This window comes from Seriola aureovittata, chromosome 14, assembly GCF_021018895.1.
Source record: "Seriola aureovittata isolate HTS-2021-v1 ecotype China chromosome 14, ASM2101889v1, whole genome shotgun sequence".
Classification (NCBI taxonomy): Eukaryota; Metazoa; Chordata; class Actinopteri; order Carangiformes; family Carangidae; genus Seriola; species Seriola aureovittata.
This window is the reverse complement of record NC_079377.1, coordinates 8,154,168-8,176,508: the sequence shown is the minus strand read 5'-3', so window position 1 is coordinate 8,176,508 and position 22,341 is coordinate 8,154,168. Positions and strand designations below refer to the sequence as shown.

The 22,341-nt window shown below is 41.1% G+C and overlaps 2 protein-coding genes across 4 annotated transcripts in view; both read left to right on the top strand.

Annotated features, from left to right (window-relative positions):
• The first annotated feature begins 336 nt into the window (after positions 1-336).
• nid1a (nidogen 1a) lies at positions 337-14,263 on the top strand. Its single transcript, XM_056396006.1, has 20 exons — positions 337-622; positions 2,513-2,803; positions 2,882-3,108; positions 3,230-3,537; positions 3,669-3,809; positions 4,609-4,860; positions 5,169-5,369; positions 5,583-5,816; positions 6,017-6,154; positions 6,652-6,780; positions 7,163-7,306; positions 8,652-8,771; positions 9,242-9,463; positions 9,558-9,730; positions 10,509-10,635; positions 10,760-10,931; positions 11,821-11,978; positions 12,056-12,179; positions 12,930-13,042; positions 13,676-14,263. Exons 1-20 carry the CDS (start codon positions 419-421, stop codon positions 13,804-13,806), a joined length of 3,609 nt encoding a protein of 1,202 aa, XP_056251981.1. The 5' UTR covers positions 337-418; the 3' UTR covers positions 13,807-14,263.
• A 2,758-nt stretch (positions 14,264-17,021) lies between these two features.
• Positions 17,022-22,341, top strand: part of lyst (lysosomal trafficking regulator) — a 57,918-nt gene continuing 52,598 nt past the window's right edge. For all 3 annotated transcript variants that reach the window (XM_056394957.1, XM_056394956.1, XM_056394955.1), the window contains exon 1: positions 17,022-17,494. In XM_056394957.1, the coding sequence (XP_056250932.1) occupies positions 17,414-17,494 (81 nt within the window). In that variant the 5' untranslated portion in view covers positions 17,022-17,413. The remainder of the gene's footprint in view (positions 17,495-22,341) is intronic.

The window sequence follows — 22,341 nt, the reverse complement described above, 5'->3', positions numbered from 1 at the left end:
GTGTTGGCAACATAGGAACAATGAGCTTGAAGAATTTCAATAAAAGGATATGATGTGGAACTGACTTCTGTCCTCAGCTAGACCCTGTATCTAATGTAATGTCATGTTCTTGTTTTTGTTTTTCAAAGTGGGCCAAACGCCATCACTGCAGGTTAAATGCAGGTTAAATGTGCCAAACTGACCCTCAGCTCAAACCAAAAACCACATCACTTCAGGAGTTAGTTTGAGGAACAACATGAAAGGAAGAATATAGGCTACCTCTCATTTCTCTCTGCAGTGTTCTCAGCGCCCCTCTCAACTCCGCCCCGCGTTTCTCAAACTCTGTCTGAACTTTCTTCGGTGGAGCCTGTGCGTCACTCTCCTCTAACCTGGCTTGAACAAACCACAGGACAGCTCGACTGACTCTGAAACACGAACAATGGGCTGGCAGGAGCGAGGATGGCTCGTCTGTGCGAGTTTTCTAGGATTTGTGACCTCGGTTCAGACCATAACGCGGGGAGAGCTTTTCGCTTTCGGTCCACGCGCAAGAGACCAGTTACTGGAACCGGGGAATGACCAGACGCGCCAACTGGGACTGCAGCAGCCAGTGTTATTTTATGATGGCACTTTCCACCGCATCTTTGTAAGTTAACCCATTACTTGGTAGACTATCATAGTATTTTAACACAAACGCGTGGGATTTACTGGTCTGGGTGGACAGTCCATCGATCTTGCGCAATTGCGCATTCCCTAGAATCCCCAGGCAGATATACGTGAAAAGAGGTCAGTAATTGCAAACTTAAACAATGCCTGGAAGTTGCAAAATGTATCTGGGGCAGGGTATGACTTTTTATAGTAGGATATTTGTGAATATTGATTTACTTATCATAGGGCTGCTCTATCTTGTAGAGTGTATGTGTCCACACATTCTTAGAGCTTCCCCTGAGGTTATCATTTTACTGTTGACACAAAGACCAAAGTACTGGAGGAATCTTACTTTGCAACCATGCATTCCGAAACAGCCATGTCACATAACAGTGTGGTCACCAAAAGACGCTCATTTGAACCAAATGTTTAAAACTTTGACATCCTGCAATATCTAAATAAAATGCAGTATGAAACCTATACAAACTAGTGACTTTGGAGGATAGTCTGTAACCTAATTATTAAAGACACCATGTGTTTATTGTTTGTTGTTTGCAGTTGCCAAGTGGAGCTTTTAAATTACTTGGAAAAAGCCAACAGGAACATCTAGCTGAAAGCTGCACCATTGTGTTGGACAGACAAACAGCCCTTTATTCCCTGTGATTCTCCTTTTCAAAGAAAAATGCTGCATCTCTGTTTTAATTGTGCTGCATGTGGATAACATGCTATCAGAGAGTAATTAGGTATTTCCCCTTGAAAGGCAGGAACTCAACATTTGTCTTGCGCATGTTTTATTTAAAAAAGTAATGTAGTCTATACTAGATGATGTCTACTTGAAGCAGTGCTCATTATATCTATAGCTTTAATTTCTTAAGATGTGATCAGTCTTATTGATTGAAGTTAATTAAAGTTTTTAATCAGTGGATTTGTCATTTATGGAGTCTGAACCAAGGAGTTGATCTACTAGAGATGTGCAGCATGAAGTCATGGTTAACACATGATTGTGAGGTTTAGAATAAATATTGAATTCTTTGTTATGATAATCAGTCTGAGGGGGTTTGTTCCCACTGCTGACTACCTCCAAGTTATCCCAACATCAGCCACGACAAACATACTGTATTCCTCCCCTGCAGTCAAGATGGCCTGAAGATTTTTGTTTTCATTGGCGAGACAGTCTACCCTCAACTGTCTGTGCCCTGTGTGGGAACAGTAATGCTTTTCACACCAGACGTGGTAATAGAAAAAACATTTTCTCTGATCATCAGCAGGTTTTATCGTCTCCTCCTGAGTGTGATTCATATTCCATCCAGCCCTGGTATGTTGGGATATTCACTAGCCGTAATGATCTCTCTGCACTATCTCAGTTAGATCGGGATCACTGATCATTTTCCCAGCTCAATCTTCCATTTTGGCAGGAAGTTTCTGTAATGAAAATTAGTGTGCAATCTCCGGGCTCTCTGGGGCTGCTAGTCAGGGGCAAGGACAGGAAACAGTGTGGCCTGGGCCAGGAATAGTGCTCTTGTTTTCCCCTGGTCAGGAAGTGGAGGAGCCCCATGTGCAGTGAGTGTGTGTGTGTGTGTGTGTGTGATTTTGACATGAACCCAGCCTTTCTTTTTTTTACAAGCCTAGCATGAGTTCACATTAACCTTAAGTGAGTAAAATCTGCATTAAATGGCATCTTGTTTGTTCAGTAGCGCTTTTGTAGGACATGGCAGCTGACTCGGATCATTAGCCTAATGAGTTTGAAATAAAGATCAAAGTGGGTCAGACTGGACTGGCTTTGCCTCTGCTGTGAAACAGTTCTAGTTGTGTCGTAAAGAAAGTCATACAGCGTTACAATCATCCATTTCTTGTTATGCCCATTACCAACTTAAGCTTTTAATTTCAGATCAACACCAATGGTTTTGTTGCCACAGCAGAGCCAACAAGCGAGTCGACATATCTTGGCAATATGCCTGCAAAGTTTGGCATGATTGCGGCTCTGCAAGGAGACCTGGACACGAGTGATGGTGTGGGTAAAGTTTTCTACCGTCAAGACTCCAGTCCTGAAGTCCTGCGTCGGGCAGCCGAGCACATCAACAGAGCCTTCCCCGAGGACGATGAAGTCAATCCTACCCATGCTGTGGTGATCACCTGGGTTGATGTCGCCACCCATGAACCTCAAAGCATCGACAAGAAGGTGAGCATCACATGGTTATTCAAGTGATCTAAGGAAAAAACTGGTCATGATCGTCCCCTTTCATGTTTTATCACACAGAGAAACACCTTCCAGCTGGTTATTGCATCCCTGGAAACCTCTTCGTATGCTATTGTGCTGTATGCGAGGGATGGGATACAGTTTTCCTCCACACCTGCAGACAACAGTGGTGTGACCATGCATGCTGGCTTCAGTAAGGGTTTGGTCCAGGGTTTCCTGTTTTCCGACCAGGGACCATACTACCGCACCACCACAGATGACGAAGCATCCATCAGGGATTTAGCCGAGTAAGTCAATCAGTATCCGTCAGCACAGGAACACAATTTCCTGCAGCGTTAAAGGCTTGATAATGTTTCAAGAACAGTGACTGTAAAATGTGTTTTCATCCTACAAACTTAACTCTGACAGGAAGACCAACTCTGGCCTGCGAGGTGTATGGGTGTACGAGATTGGAACTTCTCCCTTTTTTACCAACGTGGCTCCAGGTGAGGTCCCTGACCTGCTTACTGAGGCCGCATCACATGGGGCCCCCGATGGCTATGATGAGGCCACTGATGCAAGAGGACCTGTGTATACAGATGGACAACAAGTAGAATACCCTCCCTATGAGACAGAAGGGGGACAGATCAAAGTCCACCCAGTTCAGTACCAGCCCCATCAGCCTGATAACCCAGAGGTGGTGGTGGTGGTGGATGACACAGATATTAATGTAGATGGTGAGTCGACAGCAGAAAGCCTTTTTTTTTTTTGTTCTGTATATTGTTCTGTATATTTTGAAGATTACAGTTATTTAATGAATCAATTGTTTCTGTTATTCTTACTGTGAATTCTGTTTCTACGTTTTCAGTGTTCTCATACAACCTTGGGACATGTTCAAACAACAGGAATAAGTGCTCCCAGTTTGCTGACTGCAAGGACTACTCCAGTGGATACTGCTGCCACTGCAGACCTGGCTTCTATGGGAATGGTTTACAGTGTGTGGCAGAGGGTACGTGTCCTCTTTAAGTGATGACTTTTAATTTTAGAGATTAAAACTGTAGTGCTGAAATTATCAGTGCTTCAAGGAAAAGGAGAGAAATGAGTTAAGATGCATGTGTGTCTATGGCAAGCTTTACACAGTTTCATGAAATGTCAGCTATGAATATTTTGCTTTTATTATAACAGTAAACATAAAACACCAACACATAACATCAGACATTAGGCTGCATTAGTCGCTGAGGCCAGTAATGCTGCGATGTTATTTCCATTGTAATTTTACCAATTTATCAATACAGTTTTTCCTATTTTGTAAAATTGTGTCTTAGCTTAACTAATCTAAGTGGCTGGCATGGCTTGGTAAACAATTAGCTAGTGTGGCTAGCTGAAGTAGCCAAAATGTCACAGAAATACTACAGTTATAACAGTTTAGCCCTGCTTGCTAGCTAGCTCTCTATCGAGTATCATTACACTGACAATTGCAATTCTTCTGTAGGTAATACCTTAGCTGAATTGTTCAAGTTAAACACAGTATATTCACAGTATCAGTCTGAAAACACATTAAAACACAAAGTTACATAAGACAATCACATGGTATTGCTATCTGCCAGGTTAGCTTTTAAAAAATAACAGCTGAACATTTTCATTATGTAATGTATTAATTCTTCTTAATATCTAACAGCTGTGGATGTTGGAGAAGTCTTTTAGCATCTGTCCTAACAGTTTCACTTGTTCCACAGACGTCCTCACACATTCTCACGCTTCTCTGTACTCTTCTCTATAACGTTGATGGTATTGGTTTGTTTTTGCAGGAAAACCACAGAGGACAAATGGTAAAGTGCATGGAAAAGTGTATGTGGGCAACTCTCCTTCTCCCGTGGAGTTCACAAGCAACGATCTCCACTCATATGTTGTGGTAAATGATGGCCGATCCTACGTCGCCATCAGTGACATCCCTTACACTCTTGGGCCGTCACTGCAGCCCCTGTCGGCCCTGGGTGGTGTGATTGGGTGGGCCTTTGCTCTGGAGCAGCCGGGCTTCAAGAATGGCTTCAGTATTATTGGTGAGGGGAAAAGTTCTACTACTGCACTAACAATATTTGATAATGTGACATCCACCTGCTTTTCATGCGATTTTCTCACGCTTCACTTGGTTACAAAATGACACAAATGAAGATTTAGGATCAAATCTCTGTCAACAAATGTCAGTGCTGCTACAAGCACATATTTCCATACAGCTGCTGTTTTACTCACTGCTGAATCCCATCCAGCTGAATTCCCCTCACATTGCCTCAGCTCAGACAGACGGCGGTGAGCCAAAGTTCATCCAGGGCTAGGGTCTTAAAGTTAACCTCTCCTCTGTCCTCTGAAGGGGGGGAGTTCACACGGCAGGCTGAGGTGACCTTTCTGCCAGGGAATGAGAAGCTGACCATCAGGCAGGAGTTCAAAGGCATCGATGAGCACGACCACCTGGTGGTGAGCACCACCCTGGAAGGCCGGGTCCCTGATGTGCCTCGTGGATCCACTGTACAGATCGACCCTTACTCTGAGATCTACCAGTACAGCAACAACTGTAAGATACAGCTTGAGCAGAGAACCAAGAGAAGAATTTGTTTTGACAGAAATGTCACTGGGTTGTTTCTCCTATCTTTTGCCTTTGGCCATATATCTCTTTATTTTAATTTCCAAGGCTTTTCAGCTTTTGTAATCATAACTAAACCCTTAGAAAGTGAACACTGAGAAACCATCATCCTTTTGTTTCCTACCTGTCTATCATACCTTCCAGTGATCACCTCATCCTCCACTCGGGACTACGTAGTGAGCTTGCCCGATGGCTCCACTGACACCAGGACGTATCAGTGGCGTCAGACCATCACCTTCCAGAGCTGCCAGCATGACGAGTCTTCAAGAGACATGAAACCTACTCAGATGCTCAGCGTGGACCAGGTCTTTGTCATGTACGACGCTAATAATGAACTCATCCGGTTCGCCATGAGCAACAAGATTGGGGATATCAATGGTGAGGTCATGGACATTATTCCTGTCATCCTGTTTTGGTCTGTGCTCATTTCCTTCCTGGAGTGCAACATATAACATCCTGACCGAGAGATGGTTTTACTAAAAGTTAGGGCTGTTGTTCAATAGTAAACAAGTCTTTCTCATGCAGTCACACAAGTTAATGGTTTAGCAACAACACTGTCCTACATCTTCCATTCTCAGGAGGGCAGCCAGAAGAGAACCCATGTTTCACTGGACGACACGGCTGTGACACCAACGCTGTCTGTCGACCTGGAGAGGGGAACCAGTTCACCTGCCAGTGTGCTTCTGGCTTCAATGGTGATGGCCGCACATGTTATGGTAAGAATGGCATGTGATAAGATATAAAAAACACACAATGTTTGTGTCAATAAAGAGGGTGTAGTAGCCTCTTGATTCTCTCCACCAATTTATTTTCTGCTTTCAAGTCAATCATACTATTTCCACATCTGTTTAGAGCCTTCCTTCCTGTGGAACTGCGTAATCTTGCCAATTAGCAGAGGGACTCCCATATTGTAAACAAAGTGTCCCATACTCCCAGACCAGGTCCTCAATCCCAGGCCACATACTATAGAACCAGAGGTCTTTTGTATTCGAGTTCAGACAGGAAGCTCTTCGGTACATACAGTAGAAAAAGGAAGGAAGTATTTCAGACAGATGGTATCTTGAAACATTTGTAATTAAGACATCTAATTAAGCTCTCTTTTCTGATCTCCTAACATCTGATAATGAAGGACACTGATCCAGACTTCAGAGCTCAAACTCAAACTTGGACCTAATGTTGCAGTTATTAGCATATTGGCTCTTCTCTTCATCAGACATTGATGAGTGCAGAGAGAATCCCCAGATCTGTGGCTTCCATGCTATTTGCAACAACCAGCCAGGGACCTTCCGCTGTGAATGTGAAGATGGATATCAGTTCGGTACTGATGGGCTGACCTGCATTGGTAAGTGGTGTTTGTGTGCTGCCATGTACAATTACATATTTCAGAAATCTCACCTGGTGTTTAGGATGTACAGGTTCAGACATAAACTGTAATAAAATGTATTAAAATATTAAGGAGACCACTGTGAGGAACACAAACCATATGTGTACTTACTAATCATAAGTACACACATGCAACTTGCATCATTTTACAGATTATCTAGTTAAAAGTGTAATTAAGTTTTAGGTCCCCATTACGTGTGTGTAAATGTATGTGTGTGTGTTCATCAGGCCTGTTGGAAATAATACATCCTTAGACCACATCAGGACAGTTCACAAGCTTGAAAAAGTCACAGAAAATTGCAAGATTTTGACAGTTTTCACACTTTTCTCCTCCTCCTCAGAGGTTAACCGGCCTGTTGACGCCTGTGAAGAAGGCACACATACCTGTGATATTCCTCAGCGCGCTCAGTGCAGCTACACTGGCGGCTCTTCCTATATCTGCTCCTGCTTGCGAGGGTTCATCGGGGATGGTAGAATCTGCCAAGGTAATGCATAGAGACTATAAATATATGCTTGTGCTAAAGAAGGATCATAGGAATAGACTGCTTTTAGTTTGTAGGTTGGCTGCCATTTATTGCAGTGCAGTGTAAAAATCAACTTACTTATTAATCAAAGTTACATTATCATTATGTGATAATGCAATTTGCTGGTAGAGACTACTTGTTTATGAAGCCTGGCGTGTTTAGATGAGTTATAGGCTTTTTATATCATGTAATTATAGGCATTGTTACTTATAATCAGTTAATACATTCATTCATTGAGAAAAGCTATTAGAAACAGATTTTTTTTAATTGATTTTATTAATTCATTATATTTATAATTAATTCATTTGTCTCCTTCTGTAACATTTCCAGTTTCCACTTTGTGAACATTTTAATTTAAAGGTAGTTCATTTTATAATGTCAGCAGTGTGCATAAAAATGATGTGATATCCAATCCACAAAGCAACAGCTCTGATTGGCCACAGTGTTCAGACACATAACAGCGGGCCAGTCAGAGTTGTTGCTGCTACTCTGCGGGTTTAAAGTCATTTCATTTTCAGCTAAACTGTCTTTAAGTTAATGAGGAGTAGGAATAAAATAGGCAGCAACATTACGTAAATGAGATGACTGAATGATTAAACACAGAATAGTAAAATAGTAGGAACATTTAGTTGAGAATCGTTGTAGAGGAAGGCAAAAAAACACATAAGCTGACGAGGGCATTGTGAAGATGATGTGATTTTAGTGGCTTCGGTTAGTGAAAATGTTGTTAGAAATTCATCCTCAGATATCTTGAGTCTCAGAGCATCCGTTGTTACACTTAAAAGGAGTTCTTTCTTCTTGAAATGGTCTTATCATGTGATGATGATTAAGTTGAAACGACATGCTTCGAAAATTGTTGTAGTATAGTGAAGTATTTCTTGGCTAACAGGCTAAATTAAAATGAACAGTACAGTCCTTTAACACAAATATTCACTATTTTAAATCCATTACATGGAATTTAAGGCTATAAATGTTAAACCGTCTGCTCAGGACTGGGGGAGGTGAGATTGGTTGCATAATACATCTGCAGTGGTGGAACAGTGAAACTGGAAAAGCAGATGGGCTTTTCTAACGTGGAGGTCCTGAGTCGGTGTGTAGTTTTTTTGGCCGGTCCTCAGTAGTACTCATTCATAGTTTCCATTCTTTCCACGCCTCCGCTTGATGTTCTGCACTCTGAGGACCCAGATCACTCTGTGGACCTCTGACCATAAAAGGACGCAACAACTTGGATGTGCACAAAATATTTTTCGCTTATGATGCCCGACTCTTCTCTGTCCTCACTCATCCTCTTTTATTCTACCTGAAGACATAGATGAGTGCCAGGCAAACAGGTGCCATCAGGACGCTGTGTGTTATAACACCCAGGGATCATTTACCTGCCAGTGCAAGTCAGGTTACTATGGCGACGGCTTCTACTGCTCTCCAGGTAAGTCATTTTGATATGCCATCACTTTCTGACAAGCAAACCCCCTTCAATGGTGCATTGCTGTTTTATATTCAGTCTTGCAACATTCAGTCTATGCTGCTACAAGTTTATTCTGGGTGTCTGCTGTGGGAGTTCAGACAGTTCGGTAATAGTTTTCTTTGATGTAGCTGCATGCTCAATAATATAAAAATAGAAAACGGATCATTTTTATTCACAGCATTGTTCACAGCATTATTTATTCCACTTGGAAATGAGCTCCTCTCCACAGTATATTGGTGCCAGCTGGAACCCGTTTTTCATTTTCTTCTGGATAGCAAAAGGAATTTGTCATACCTTATAAGGAATGTGGGAGTTTTTGTCGAGCTGAATTTAGAGCAGAAGACAAAAGGAAATATAAATGAGCTTATGATTGAGGTTTGTGCCACGGACTTGTGATCAGCTTGGAGCTAATTTTTCATTTTTCCCCTCAGAGAGGACAAAAACACAATGCGAGAACCACAGAGAAAGTCTTCTGGGTGCTACTGGTCCACGAGGGCCCCGGCCTCCAGTTGGACAGTACATCCCTACATGTGATGAGCATGGTGCCTATGAGCCAATGCAGTGCCATGGCAGCACGGGACACTGCTGGTGCGTGGACCAAAATGGACAGGAGATCCATGGGACTCGCTCTGGACCTGGCAGCAGACCAATGTGTGAGTAAATCACACATCACAGATACATTTTGAAGAAGGGTGGTGGGTTTCTTCTCCAAGAGACCCCTGATTTCTCTGTGTTTGTCTTTGGTAGGTATCGAACATGATCCTAAGGAACCACCTGTGGGACCCAGCCCTCGACCTGATGTCCACCCCCTGCCTCCGGGAACACACCTGTTGTTTGCCCAGAGTGGCAGGATAGAGCACGTCCCGCTGGAAGGTTATGATATGAAAAAGGATGATGCCAAGGCTGTCCTCCACCTCCCTGTAAGTTTCTCTTCTTATCTTTTAGAGACATGGCTCTACAAGCAGTTTGAGTGGTATTGTGTGATCCATTTTGGTTTTATTTTGGTTTTATATTATTTCTGGTTTTATTCCACATTTTTATTCCTCTTAATACCAACATTTTCCTGAGAGATTTTAAAATGTGTGTTATGACATATAAAAAAAAGGCAATCATTTACTGGATTTATGTCTGTACATGACAGACAAATGCTTATAAGATCTTAGCACTTCTGGGCAATGCAGCTCCAAGTTTAAGAAGACAGAAATTGACCTCAGACACAGTGTTTAGTCAGGATTTTTGGTATGTGTGATCAGTCAGATTAAACCAGAGCAAACAATCTAAACAAAAGCTGCAGTATGTTCGGATTTCTCCTAAGTGTATACAACATCGGCTCAGCCTCTTACTCAACGTCTGTTCCCTTGCTGGTACTAATACTAGCATTCTAGCTCTGCGATTTCCCCATCTGCTTCATGCATTCTAGGCTTGCACTTTATTGGATGCACATGGAGACATTCACACTAATTACTAACATCAGTCCGACATCTTTGGAATTACAATCTGCATTTCTTGTTACACTGATTTCCAAACCAGCTGGTCTGAGGTCTGGCTGAGTCTCTCATGCTGAGTATGTGGCTCTGTTTGTTTGGATTTATGTCTAGACGTTAATGTCAAAAAACACATCTGCTCAATGTTTTTATCCCCGACCACTCTTGTTTGAACAAAGTGCACTTCAAAGATTGGCTGTTGACCCCTCCACAGGAGAAGGTAATCATTGGAGTGGCCTATGACTGTGTGGAGAAAATGGTCTACTGGACAGAAATCACATCTCCCTCAATCAGCAAGGCCAGCATCCAGGGGGGAGAACCAGTTGCAGTCATTAGATCAGGTGGGGTCACTGCTCACTGTTATCCTTCACTCCATTGGTTCTCTTCCATTTTCAGCCTTTGATGAAATAGAAGACTGTTTACATCAAACAAAGAAACTGATGATAAAATGTAACCTCTCAACAGATTTGGATAGCCCAGAGGGTATCGCCATTGACCACTTGGGGCGAACTATGTTCTGGACAGACTCTGTGAAGGATCACATCGAGGTTGCCTCTCTGGACGGGTCTCAGCGTCGTGTCATTATAAACTCTGATCTTGTCAACCCCCGTGCTGTTATCACTGACCCTCCCAATGGGTGTGTAAAACTTTTACACTTTACTAACTTATTTCTTTAACATACTGCAAGATAGTAATCTCAAATGATTTTTTAAAGGTGATTTGTTCTAAGAAAATTTGAATCATAAATCCATCCCTTTTAAGTTATGATTGGGCAGTGTGCGCTTAAAGGAAGGGTTCAACATTTTGGGAAATACACTCTCATGTCTGTACACTAGATACAACTAGCAGCTGGTTAGGTTAGCTTAGCATAAAGACTGAAAACGGGGAAATGGCTAGCATGGCTCTGTCCAAAATATAAACAAATCCTTAAAAAAAATCCACTTGACGTCCCCTCCAAAGCTCACTAATTAACACACTATATCCAATTTGTTTAATCTGTACAAAAAAATGTGTAATGAGTGTAAAATCGTCTATCGTCGCACAAAGCAAATAAGTGTGCTTCCCAAAATGCTTAAATTTAGCTTTAAACAAATAAGATATTACATGTTACTTAGTGAGCTTCAGAGGCACTGTTACCTTTGGACAGAGCCAGGCTAGCTTCTTCCCCATTTACAGTGTTTATACTACGCTAGGCTAATTAGCTGCTCATCATGGACTTATACTGAATGAACAGATATAAGAGTGGTACCGATCATCTTATTTAACTCACGACAAGAAAGCAAAAAGCGAAAAAAACAAACAAACTACTCCTTTAAAGCTTCGTAAACATAAACTGGATAGCTTAACAGGGACTTTTCACTTTGGTACTCACAATAATCTCAGCAACAAGTTTGAGTTAAATTTATTGGCAGCAGAATAACAGTAACAGTTATATTACCATTACGTAGAAATCGATCAGCAATTTAAATTCATTGTTTATTGCTCAGTTTGATAATGAACTGATTCCACACCTGTTCTTATGACAGAAATCTATACTGGTCTGACTGGAACCGCGAGGCTCCCAAGATTGAGACCTCGTACATGGATGGATCCAACAGAAGGGTGCTGGTGAAGGACGATCTCGGCCTGCCCAACGGCTTGGCTTATGACTCTCAGAGCTCTCTGCTTTGCTGGGCAGATGCAGGTACTGTAGATTTCAGACTCATCTGTGAAATGATGTCTGCCTTGTGATGAGCATTAAGTGTGATTTCTCGCCTGTAGGCACACATAAAATGGAGTGCATGCATCCTGGCCGGGGTGATCGCAGAAAGGTCATGGAGGGGATTCAGTACCCTTTTGGAATTACTTCTTTCGGCAAGAACATCTACTACACTGACTGGCAGAGGTTTGACTTATTGTATTAACTGAAACTTGAAGTAGCATAAAAGGTTATTACACACAGATGTTGCTGTAAGGATTCAGTCAGATGTCTCAGTACTGTTACTCAGTACAACCTGGATACAGTTCAATTATTACACACTGGAATTTGATGATTATAATTGAGACCTAAAGGTATTGTAGCATCAAGGACTTAATGCTGCCTTAATCCATGATCCACTGTGCAATGTAATAGTCCAGAGCTAGGGGTCAAAGGTCAGAGGTCAAACAGCTCCCCACAGTTAAAGCATGAGCCCTTGATGTTTTCCAAGACTCGCACAGTCCCACCCTGAAACCTGGAGCTGTCTTCCCATGCGGCTGTATGTTTGTAAAGCGGGGGCTGGGTATCTGTGTGTGTGTGTGTGTGTGTGTGTGTGTGTGTGTGTGTGTGTGTGTGTGTGTTTATGTGGGGTGAGGAGGCATCTAAAAAGTGGCAGCTGCTTGCAATTTCTCAGCCTCAGCGTCTGTGAGTGACCTACCCAGGGCCTCCCTGTGATCTTTTCAGGGCTGGAGAAGGTTGAGAGGTGGTGGTGGTGGGGGAGGCACACACTTCAACAGTTTACAACAAACTATGTTAGTTATGGCTAAGAAACCTACCCTTACCCTTACTCATGCTTGACAGACTTTATACAAAACACAGGGGGGCAGGATGCTAACATTTCTCAAGCTGGGACTGTCCTGGATGCCTTAACTCTTGCGCTGATTGTGTTTACAACAGGGATGGAGTGGTTGCAGTAGATCGCAATGCCGGCAGGGAGTCAGACGAGTTCCAGCCTCAGAAACGGACCAAGTTATACGGGATCACCACAGCCTATGCCCAGTGTCCTGCAGGTATAAGCCACTTATGAGAGTGCAAAGGGAGCAGATATTCACCTTAAAGATCTTGTGCACTTTTAAAGTTTTGACATATCTTTTAGCATAGGGATGTTGAAAAAACATGTTTTCATGTCTAGTCATTTTTGTATTGTAGTTCCAATGTGCAGCTCCAGTAAAGACCCATTTTTAGAAATAGCTTGACCCTTGTACATTCGGGGGCTACCTTTGAGTCAGGCTTATTATCCATTCACTCCACTCTTCAGTACCTAGCGATCACAGGTTTGATTGCAAACCAGAGAAATCACAGGTTCACTCCTCAACCTGAACGCAGGAGGAGGAATTCTGCACTTAGTATTCATCATTTAGTGAAGGGATGACTGATGTTTCTGTACAGCACCAGGCCTCATCCTCCCCTCTCGATAAGGCTGCATGCATAAGGCCAGGGAATGTGGAGTCAAGGGAGAGGGGCCTCCAACATCTGGAGTTTGCTATGTTGCTATGTATTTCTTTTAAGTATGTATATATCTGCTATATAAACAGTGAAGAGGCTTTTTCCTGCTCTTCCTTGCTATGGTGGCTTATGATTTATACAGATACCCTAGGATGTCCTGCATTGATAAGAGCTTGTTTATGTTCCCCTTCCGCCAGGACAAAACCACTGTGCAGTGAACAACGGGGGCTGCACTCACCTCTGTTTAGCAACACCGACTGGCCGCTCCTGCAAGTGTCCCAACAACGCAGTGGGTGTGGGCTGTGTGGAGAGAGACAGCGGGTACTGAAATGAGGATGTTGTGTGGATGTTTGACCGCAAATTAGGAGCCACTCAGCATTACTAAACTATAGCTGCTGAAAATGCCACTGTAAACCAGAGGTGAACTTACTGTGCCTTTTATTGCTCGATGTTATGCTTATCTACATTTTTTACATTTCCCATTGCCTTTACAAAGATCACATTTGCCTTTCAGAATTGTAAATATAAACACTATTATGTTGAAGTCTTTCCTGAGTGCACATAAACTGAGAATAAAGCTCAAGGGATATATAATTTAATGTGAAATTCATCACAGCAATGCATGACATCATCTCATGTCAGTTGTGTTACACTGTGGCATGTTTGGTTTATCCCATAGGTTATCTCATGGAAGTATTAATGTGGAATAGGAATACAAGTGTCTGTACAAGCTGGTGGGATGAGTTTACATGCTGGGCAACAAAAGAATAAACCTTTTTCTAACATGTTGGTCTGCTACGTCTGTGGCTTCAGTATAAAAATAGCGACATCTTGTGTTCGGTAGAGTGTATTACAAATACATAATAGGCCGAAATTGCTAAAACCTTACGGTAGTTACAATGGTTGAATAAATGAACGGTATAAGGCAGATTTGTATGTAAAAATGTAAATCTAAATATTTGAAAGTTAAGACAATAAAATTCTTAAAATTATAGCATTTCCAGCTCCCCCTTTTCTACATTAATCTAGGGATTTTCCACAGTAGCCTATATATCTTTTTCTAATTCATGAAATAGAAGTTTACTTGAATAAATGACTCCACCACTTGAAGAAGTGACGAAACGTTACACCGGAAGGATTTAATTACTAAGGACAACACCTGGATTCACGACCAGCCATATTACGTTCTGAATAAGTAGTAGCCTGCTGTTTAACCTGCCTTTAAGTTCTGGAAAGGAGAGTTTTGGTTTGTTGTTGACGTTTCTGCTTTAAACCAATCAAAAAACGCGGCCACTGACAGCGTGAACTGCCGCGGAAAGGGAGACACTTGCCTACGTCATGGTGCATTAAGGGGCTCTTTGTAAACTCGAAATATGTATTAACCACGTGAGCTGCAACCACATTGAAACCGTAATATTCATGTTAGGGTTGCAACTGAATATTATTTCATTATGGATTCATTTGTTGATTCTTTAAATGAAAGAAAAAGTGAAAAAACAAACAAGGAAACCAATGCTTGGCACTGTCCCAAAGTAATGTAATTAAATTACTTGTTTTGTCTGACTAAAACTCCAAAATCTATATGGACTGGAAAAATGACTACTGGTGATTTGCATATGACTAGTTGCAAATTATCAACTAAATGATTAATCAACTTATGTTAGATGTAATAGTAGTCTACATATGCAGCTATAAATTACTTTACAAAACAAACGTGTGAAATGTCTTCACCCCTCAAACAAACTAATAAACTAAGTAAATAAATGAAAATAAAAATAAAACCCTGAAAGGTATATACTGTTAATATTTTGAGTTTAACAATGAAAACTTAGGCAAGAGTTTAGTGGCTAGAAGTAAACGTGTGCTATTTCAAAGATGGAGGCCAGGACCTAGGCTATAGCTACACAACGTGATTTGTGGATAACCGATTATCTTGTATGTGGTGGTTTACGTGTGAAAAGTTTAAAAAATCCACTATGATTGTCAATAGTAGGCAAGCTACAAATGCACAAAATAACAATAAGATAATTTAATTTACTAATTCCGATATGCCTGGAAAGGGTCGTTAAATTGTGTCCAATGTGAACACAGGTAATCTGGGATACCAGTGGCCCAGTTTATTTATTGTACCTTTATCTGAGTATATTCGCGGATTTACAGAGATTTACAAACGCACCACCATTCCCTAAACGAAAAGCTTTGATTGATTGGGATATCAGCTGTGTGTTATCCAATGGGAAGCAAAACGGGGGTCTGTGGGCATGCCACCGGCTGTAAGCGCTTATAAGATTTCATGGTGTCCTGACCCTCAAGCTTGTCTGCGAGGAACATTTTGCCCTGACCATCACCAAAACAGAAAGATTAGACTTTCAGCGAAATTCATTTACATTTACTGTTTTCTGTTTGAGGTTATGATATCTCTTGTTCTTAATCGAATCTATACCAGAAAAATTGTGACTTTGACCAAATTTTTTTCTGTTGAAATTCTGTATTCCCAAAATGTCAGCAATAAAATAAAAATTAAATTTAACCGCTTTTGAAAGGTAATTCAGGCCCTCATTCAGCCGATTACATTCTAGGCGGTTCTAACGTTAGCAGGCAAGGAAAGGGGCGGCAGTGTGTTTGTCTTGCAGTCATTGCTGAGGGCTAAATCACACATAGTGGGCTTCTGGACGAAGGCTAGCGTTAGCTGGCTTTAATTTATGGGAAACGAAGGTATGTATGAAAATTAATTATTTCCACTCGGAACTTGATATTATGAAATCCAGCAAGATGTGCCTGTAGCCGGACCGTCTTTTTATTTGGATAAACACCGTTAACGACCTGTTCGTGTCTCTGCTACACAGTTTTTGACAGCTGCCATACACAGTGCGATGCGATGCTACAACCAGCATAACAGCTAACACTATGACTGTTACCAAAAGAGCCAAAATTCGATAATATGCATTTTTGTTAATTGACATACGTTGTAGGCCTCATTATGTATAGTGGCTGTGACGCTAATATTGCATTTATGCACGTATTTTGGTTAAAATCATCGAGCTGTCTTGCCTAGATCTATCGCGGTCAAGCTAGCTAAAACGATAAACCCGTATATCGAGCGTAACTTTCAAAATAAAACATTAATTGCAATATTTTAAGTTGTTAAGTCAATCTACAAATGTAAGTAAAGAGTACATTCAAGGAATGATTATAAATTACAAACAATTCACACAAGTTTTTAATGATGTTGGTAGTTGGTTGGTAGTAGTAGGTGGTGGTAACAATAGTGTTAATGAAAATATGTTTTTCCCATATTATTACTTTAATGAAGTTCATTCTAAGAAATGAAAAAAAAATCAATTTTATCCGATTTACGATCGAATTAAAATGTGTTAATGGGGTTTTGAGAGAGATTGTATTCATCAGCAGTTACCTACAGTAACAAATTAGGTGCTTTTGTTTTGAAAACAAAATCCAGTACCGGAAATGAGTTTCTTCAACGTGCCTGAACTTTTGACGCAGGTTGTGTCAGATACCTAGCTAGCTAGCTGAGTGTGTTACTTGAGCCCGTGTTGTTTTGGAAAAGCTACAGTGTGTCAGGCTCATCTGGCCGAAGTTTCGGTTCAAGTCAGGTTCAAATGTGTCACATTCAACTGTCAGTGTCTGTGTTCGCGGACAACAGCCACAGCAGACAAATGCCAGCTAATTCTGTTTTGCTAACCATTGACACTGTATTGTATTTTTCTGCAGAGCCCAATTTAAAAGTGGCAAAGCAGCGCAGTGAATCATGAATCTGCTATGAAAGACTCAGGGAAACAATTGAGGCTTCGTTCGGTGCTGTCCGGGTCACTTGCACTCACCAGGAGGATTAGGAAGGAAACCAAAGGAAGAATTTTGTCATTCCTGACTTCCTCAACGCCCTGACTTGTGTTTAACCCGGAGCTGTGGACGATATGGCCAATCTACTGCAGACTGATCTGTCATATGCGTGGGAAAAGTACATGGACTGTAGACTGCAAGGAGCGGATCTGCAGGTAGGTGCTGCTGGCAGACACTCAGAAGGCAGGAGCCAGGGTGATACCGGCTTTACTTGGGGGGGGTCTTCTCTGGGTGGTGGTGATTCTTGAGCCATTTTCAGGACTACAAGGCAGTGGTCCTGGAAAAAGCCTGAAGATTCCTGAAGTGTTTTTTGGAAAGTCTTGAACACAGTTATCTTGTTTATTCTGATGGAGTAAAAGTATTTGTTAACATCATGTCTTGGTTGCAAAACTGGTTATGTACAGTATTTAATTCGTGAGGACTTAAAAAATAGAATATTATATTTGACACAACATTATTATTGCTCACTATGATATAATGAGGGTTTATTGTCTGTTTTAAAATTTTTATTTGTCATGGCTTAATCCATATATTTAGTTCTCACTGCATCTGGAGTTGGAGTTGGTATGAGATTTGTTAGATTCCAAGCTAAATAAAATGTTCACTAAGTTCATATCATCCAACAATAGCAAACATTGTTCAGATGCATTCTTTTACTCTGCTGCTTGTCATTCAAGCTGCCTAAATTACTTTCCTGTCTTTGCCTCGGCTGTTCCACAGGGAGTTGGAGTGAGAAGAGCCTGTTGCAAAACGCTCTTCAGCTGTGAAAAAGTATAGATAGTTACCAACAAATGGTAACATTTGTTAAGTGTTTGTAGTATTACACTAATTCAAATCCTTCAAACAATTGAAAAAAAAAAACATCCAAGAGAGACATGCAGGAGGATACAGTTGCTTGTTTTCTCCTTGGAATTGGAGGAAATTGTATGTCTTCAGATATGACTTATTTTGTACAGAATTATATAAAGTTGTAAGAGGGGGTAACCACAGGGTGGAGAGTCATGCAGTACATGTCATTCATTATGTTATTCTATCATTGTGGGAGAAATGACCAGTAGAAATAACTCTGAAAGATAATGTTTCCCCACGTTGCTTGGGACATGCTGTGAATCCTGTCTAGGTCTCTGGGTGCCATTTTTAGAGCTAGAAATGTAACTGAGAAACTGCACAAATACAAGCAGCACCAGCAGTGAGTCACTGCACAGAAGTGGAGGCAGGTGTAAACCACAGATTGTTCATTATTCGTGTTGCGCAAGAGCACTTTGATTCTTGCGTCGGCATATCACAGGAGTGAGTGGCGGTGGTTCTCAAATCTGTCAGGCCACTGCAGCTCTTTTCACTCCCCTCCTGCTGTCAGAGAACTAACAGCAGCCAGATCACGAGACTTGGATTAGGATTGGACTGCAGGCCTAAGAGTGATCTGCCCTGCATACACACACACACACACACATGCACAAGCACAAGCACAAGGATGAGCTGATTTATCCATTATGGCAGTCCATTATTTTTGATTTATCATGTGCAACTCGTCCTTTAAAGACAGACCTGCTATCGTTTTTTAAAGCTAATGAGTGCTGAGGAAGCCTGTAGGGTTTTTTCTTTCTTGGAAATAATGGCTTCCTTCGTCAATAGTCATCACATCTGTGGTGGTGTATCATGCTTCGTTGCTTTGTTAATCATGTTGATGTGCATTAGGATGTCAGCTGTAGAAGTGGTGCTGGCTTGTCCTCAGTTTCCATGGTAATAACAACACTTGAACTGCAGCAAACAACAATCTATTAATGGTAACTTTTTACGTCACTTTTTGTTGTGACGACTCCCTTGGGATGACATCAAAATGGTGTGTGTGTGTGTGAGATGCAGAAAGATGGTTCTGTGAACACATCTGTGCTCTCTTCTGATTTAATCTGATGGGGGGGACACACTGACAGGATGTGACACTCACATGGATACTTTTGCAATGCTTGCACATGATTTCTTCAGGTCATTCTGTCAATGCAAGTGTACTGGACATTCATACCATTTTCTGGTCATTGCAGTCAGAATACATATAAACATGACAAAGTGATCATGGAAATTGTCCAACCGCTGAAAGGCCCCTGTTTTAAGCTCATCACACAGGAAGACTCTGCCCTGCTGTTCTGTATCCAATCCTGTGATCTTTACAGTGAAATGTGTAGGGCAAAAAGACCCCTTCTCCTGCAGTAATCAATAAAGTACCACAAAAAAAGTGTGGAAATACTGGTGCTGCAGCCTCTCCCCTTTTCTCTGCCTCCCTCATTTTTTATTCTCTGCATTCTTGTCTCCCATCTCTCCTCTTTTCATCTGCATTTCTGTAAGGATTCATCTCTTGCTGGTGTTTTCGGTCACTTATGCACAGCACAGTGACCAAGGCCAGTAACAGAACTGGGGTGCCTTCATGGCTCATTGGGTGGGGTCTAACCCTGTCTTCCTCTTTTCTGTTTCCTGTCTCTACAACCATTCACAATAGATTACTTTTCTGAGAGAGTAGAAATGCCATAAAGAGTATTTTTGTGTACTTTTAGTATTTTTGGGTCAATAGAAACTACCGCCTCAAAACTGTAGAGGTGGATCTGCCTGGCTCTTCTTGTAAAGGAGCGCACTGGTACATAGATTATGGGTCAGTTACCCACTCATTGCACCCATCCTCCTACTTGCTATAAATTCACTGCACAATAATAAATAACAGCATTTACTATATGGAGTCCACTATAATCAAAATTACTTCATATATCTTGTGTAGCATTTACGTAATATAAAACATCATATTGGTATTGTAGTTTCAGTATAATAGGATTATTTACATTAAGCCTTTCTTTCCATTCTTGAAAATGAGCCAAAACTACTGTTAGTACACACTACTTAGTGTGTTCTGCAATAAATGAAATTTGCCCTGGGTACAAAGTATCTGTAGTGACACTTTCCAGTCTGCCCAGTCTCTTTGTATCTTGATGGGCAGATACAATTTAGAAGAACAGTTACCTGGCCAGGAGCCAAGCAGGAGACCAGATTGTGTTGCATGTAGGTTGTTTAGTTTCATTATGAGAAAACCGGATGTTTCAAAACACCAACGTGGTGTTCAGAGGACTTCACTTTTTTGGTCTTTTGGTACTTAAGGGCATCAACTAATGATCGTTGCTGGTTCTGCTTCTTCTTATATCAGTTTAAAATTCAGGCAGTTGTAATCTTTGACTAATGTCAACTTTGGTTGGATTTAGCTTTTTGCATAAAATTGGATGACAAGATGTTTTCCTATAGGGTGATCTAACTCATCTTGTAAGTATCATTCGCTAGCTACTCTGACATCAGTCATGTTTTTGATAGTTTAAATTCGTGATGGGCTGTAATGTAAATGTCCATTGTCACCTAATGTCTAACAACAGACACTTTAATGTCAGTGTTTGTCTGAAATAGGACAGCCCTGGTCACATATTCCACCTACATTACTTGTCATTAGCTTTCTAAGCTCAGTTCTGTGCTTTACATTCCTTCTGTGGTAAAGCCCTGAATCCTTGTCTAAAGAAAATTAAACTTGTTGAACAAAGCATAAGGCAAAATGCAATGAGTACTAAGGAGGAAGATGGCAGTAGTGGTTCACTTTCATCCCTCAAGTTTATTATTTGACTTGTGATGACTGAACAATGTGAGGTGCACCCTACTTTATCTCTAATATTTTGGTAGAAGCTGCACTGCACATTATTTCCATGAATGCATTATCAGAGACAATATCCTGCATAGTTTGTCTGGCCTTCAGGTCAACTGTAATATGTATAACTGCTGTAACTATCTAAAGCAATTAATGATAATATGTATGGAACATACTCAACTTAGAGCACAGTAAAGTTGGAAAAGGTACTTGGTTTGGTAATTGCTCTCTCTTGTAATGTTCATACAGCAGTTGAGTAAAATGGAAAAAATATTCATGATATTATTTCCATTTCATTTTGAGGGAAACCCATATCCAGCATTTATTAAAATGCCCACATTTACATAAAATGCATTAATTATAGCAGTTGGAAAATCAGTACTTCAGTGCATGTCTAAAGAATTGTGGGACTTTTGCTGATAAGTAATCTCCGAACAAACCTAAAATTGAAAAGCCAGATTATGGTTGGACTGGATATTTCTCAGCAGTCATGTTTCCACAGTTAGTAATGCCTAACCTCAAGTGAAGCTGGAGGTTTGCGTAAAAGGTCTTCTTTCATAACTTGTTAACTCAAACCAATCACAGTCCACCTACTATGTCAAAATCACATGTACCACTTACATATAGGTTTCATTCAGGAGAAAATATAAAGTAGAAATTACGTTTAAAACATATTTGGCATCGCATTAGTGTGATCAATCTTTTTTATTTATCCCACAGTAATTTGCCATTAATACTCGCAGTGTTAATTTCCCATTAACACTTTTTTGTGATTTACCATGACTAAGGTCAATGCGCTTTATAAAAAGCATACAGTGAAGCTCTGATCATGATGTCTTGTGATCATCACACTACTATGACAAAAGCTTGTTGATCATTTTATTTTTAAGTGGTGTGAGTTTAGTAAGTTCTGACATTGTTTACATATACGTCTTCAGTGAAGTGGCTTTCATTGTCTAGCTGGGTGACCACAGGACAAGTTTCATATTTCCTCATTGTTCCGCTCTTAATTTCTACCTAACTCCTACTAGTAGTGGTCTGCGGGGCTGTTACGAACGATTGGCTGAATGGATGAATAATTCATCTCTCTGGTTCTGGACTGAGTCAGCTGTGCCTGAGCTTTTTCCACCCAGTGGTATGTTATTAGGTCAGCTCTCTCCCTCAAAAAATCTCTCAGGCTACTAGGGAAGACAAAGGCCAGAGCAGGCTTTTTGGATTGTAATTTTGACCAACACCAGCTTTGCACGCTATCTCTCTGTAATGAAAACAATGAAGCGTAGAGCAACACATTTTCATTTCCTGCCCAGTGGCTGCTTGGATAAAGGTCACTGCTTG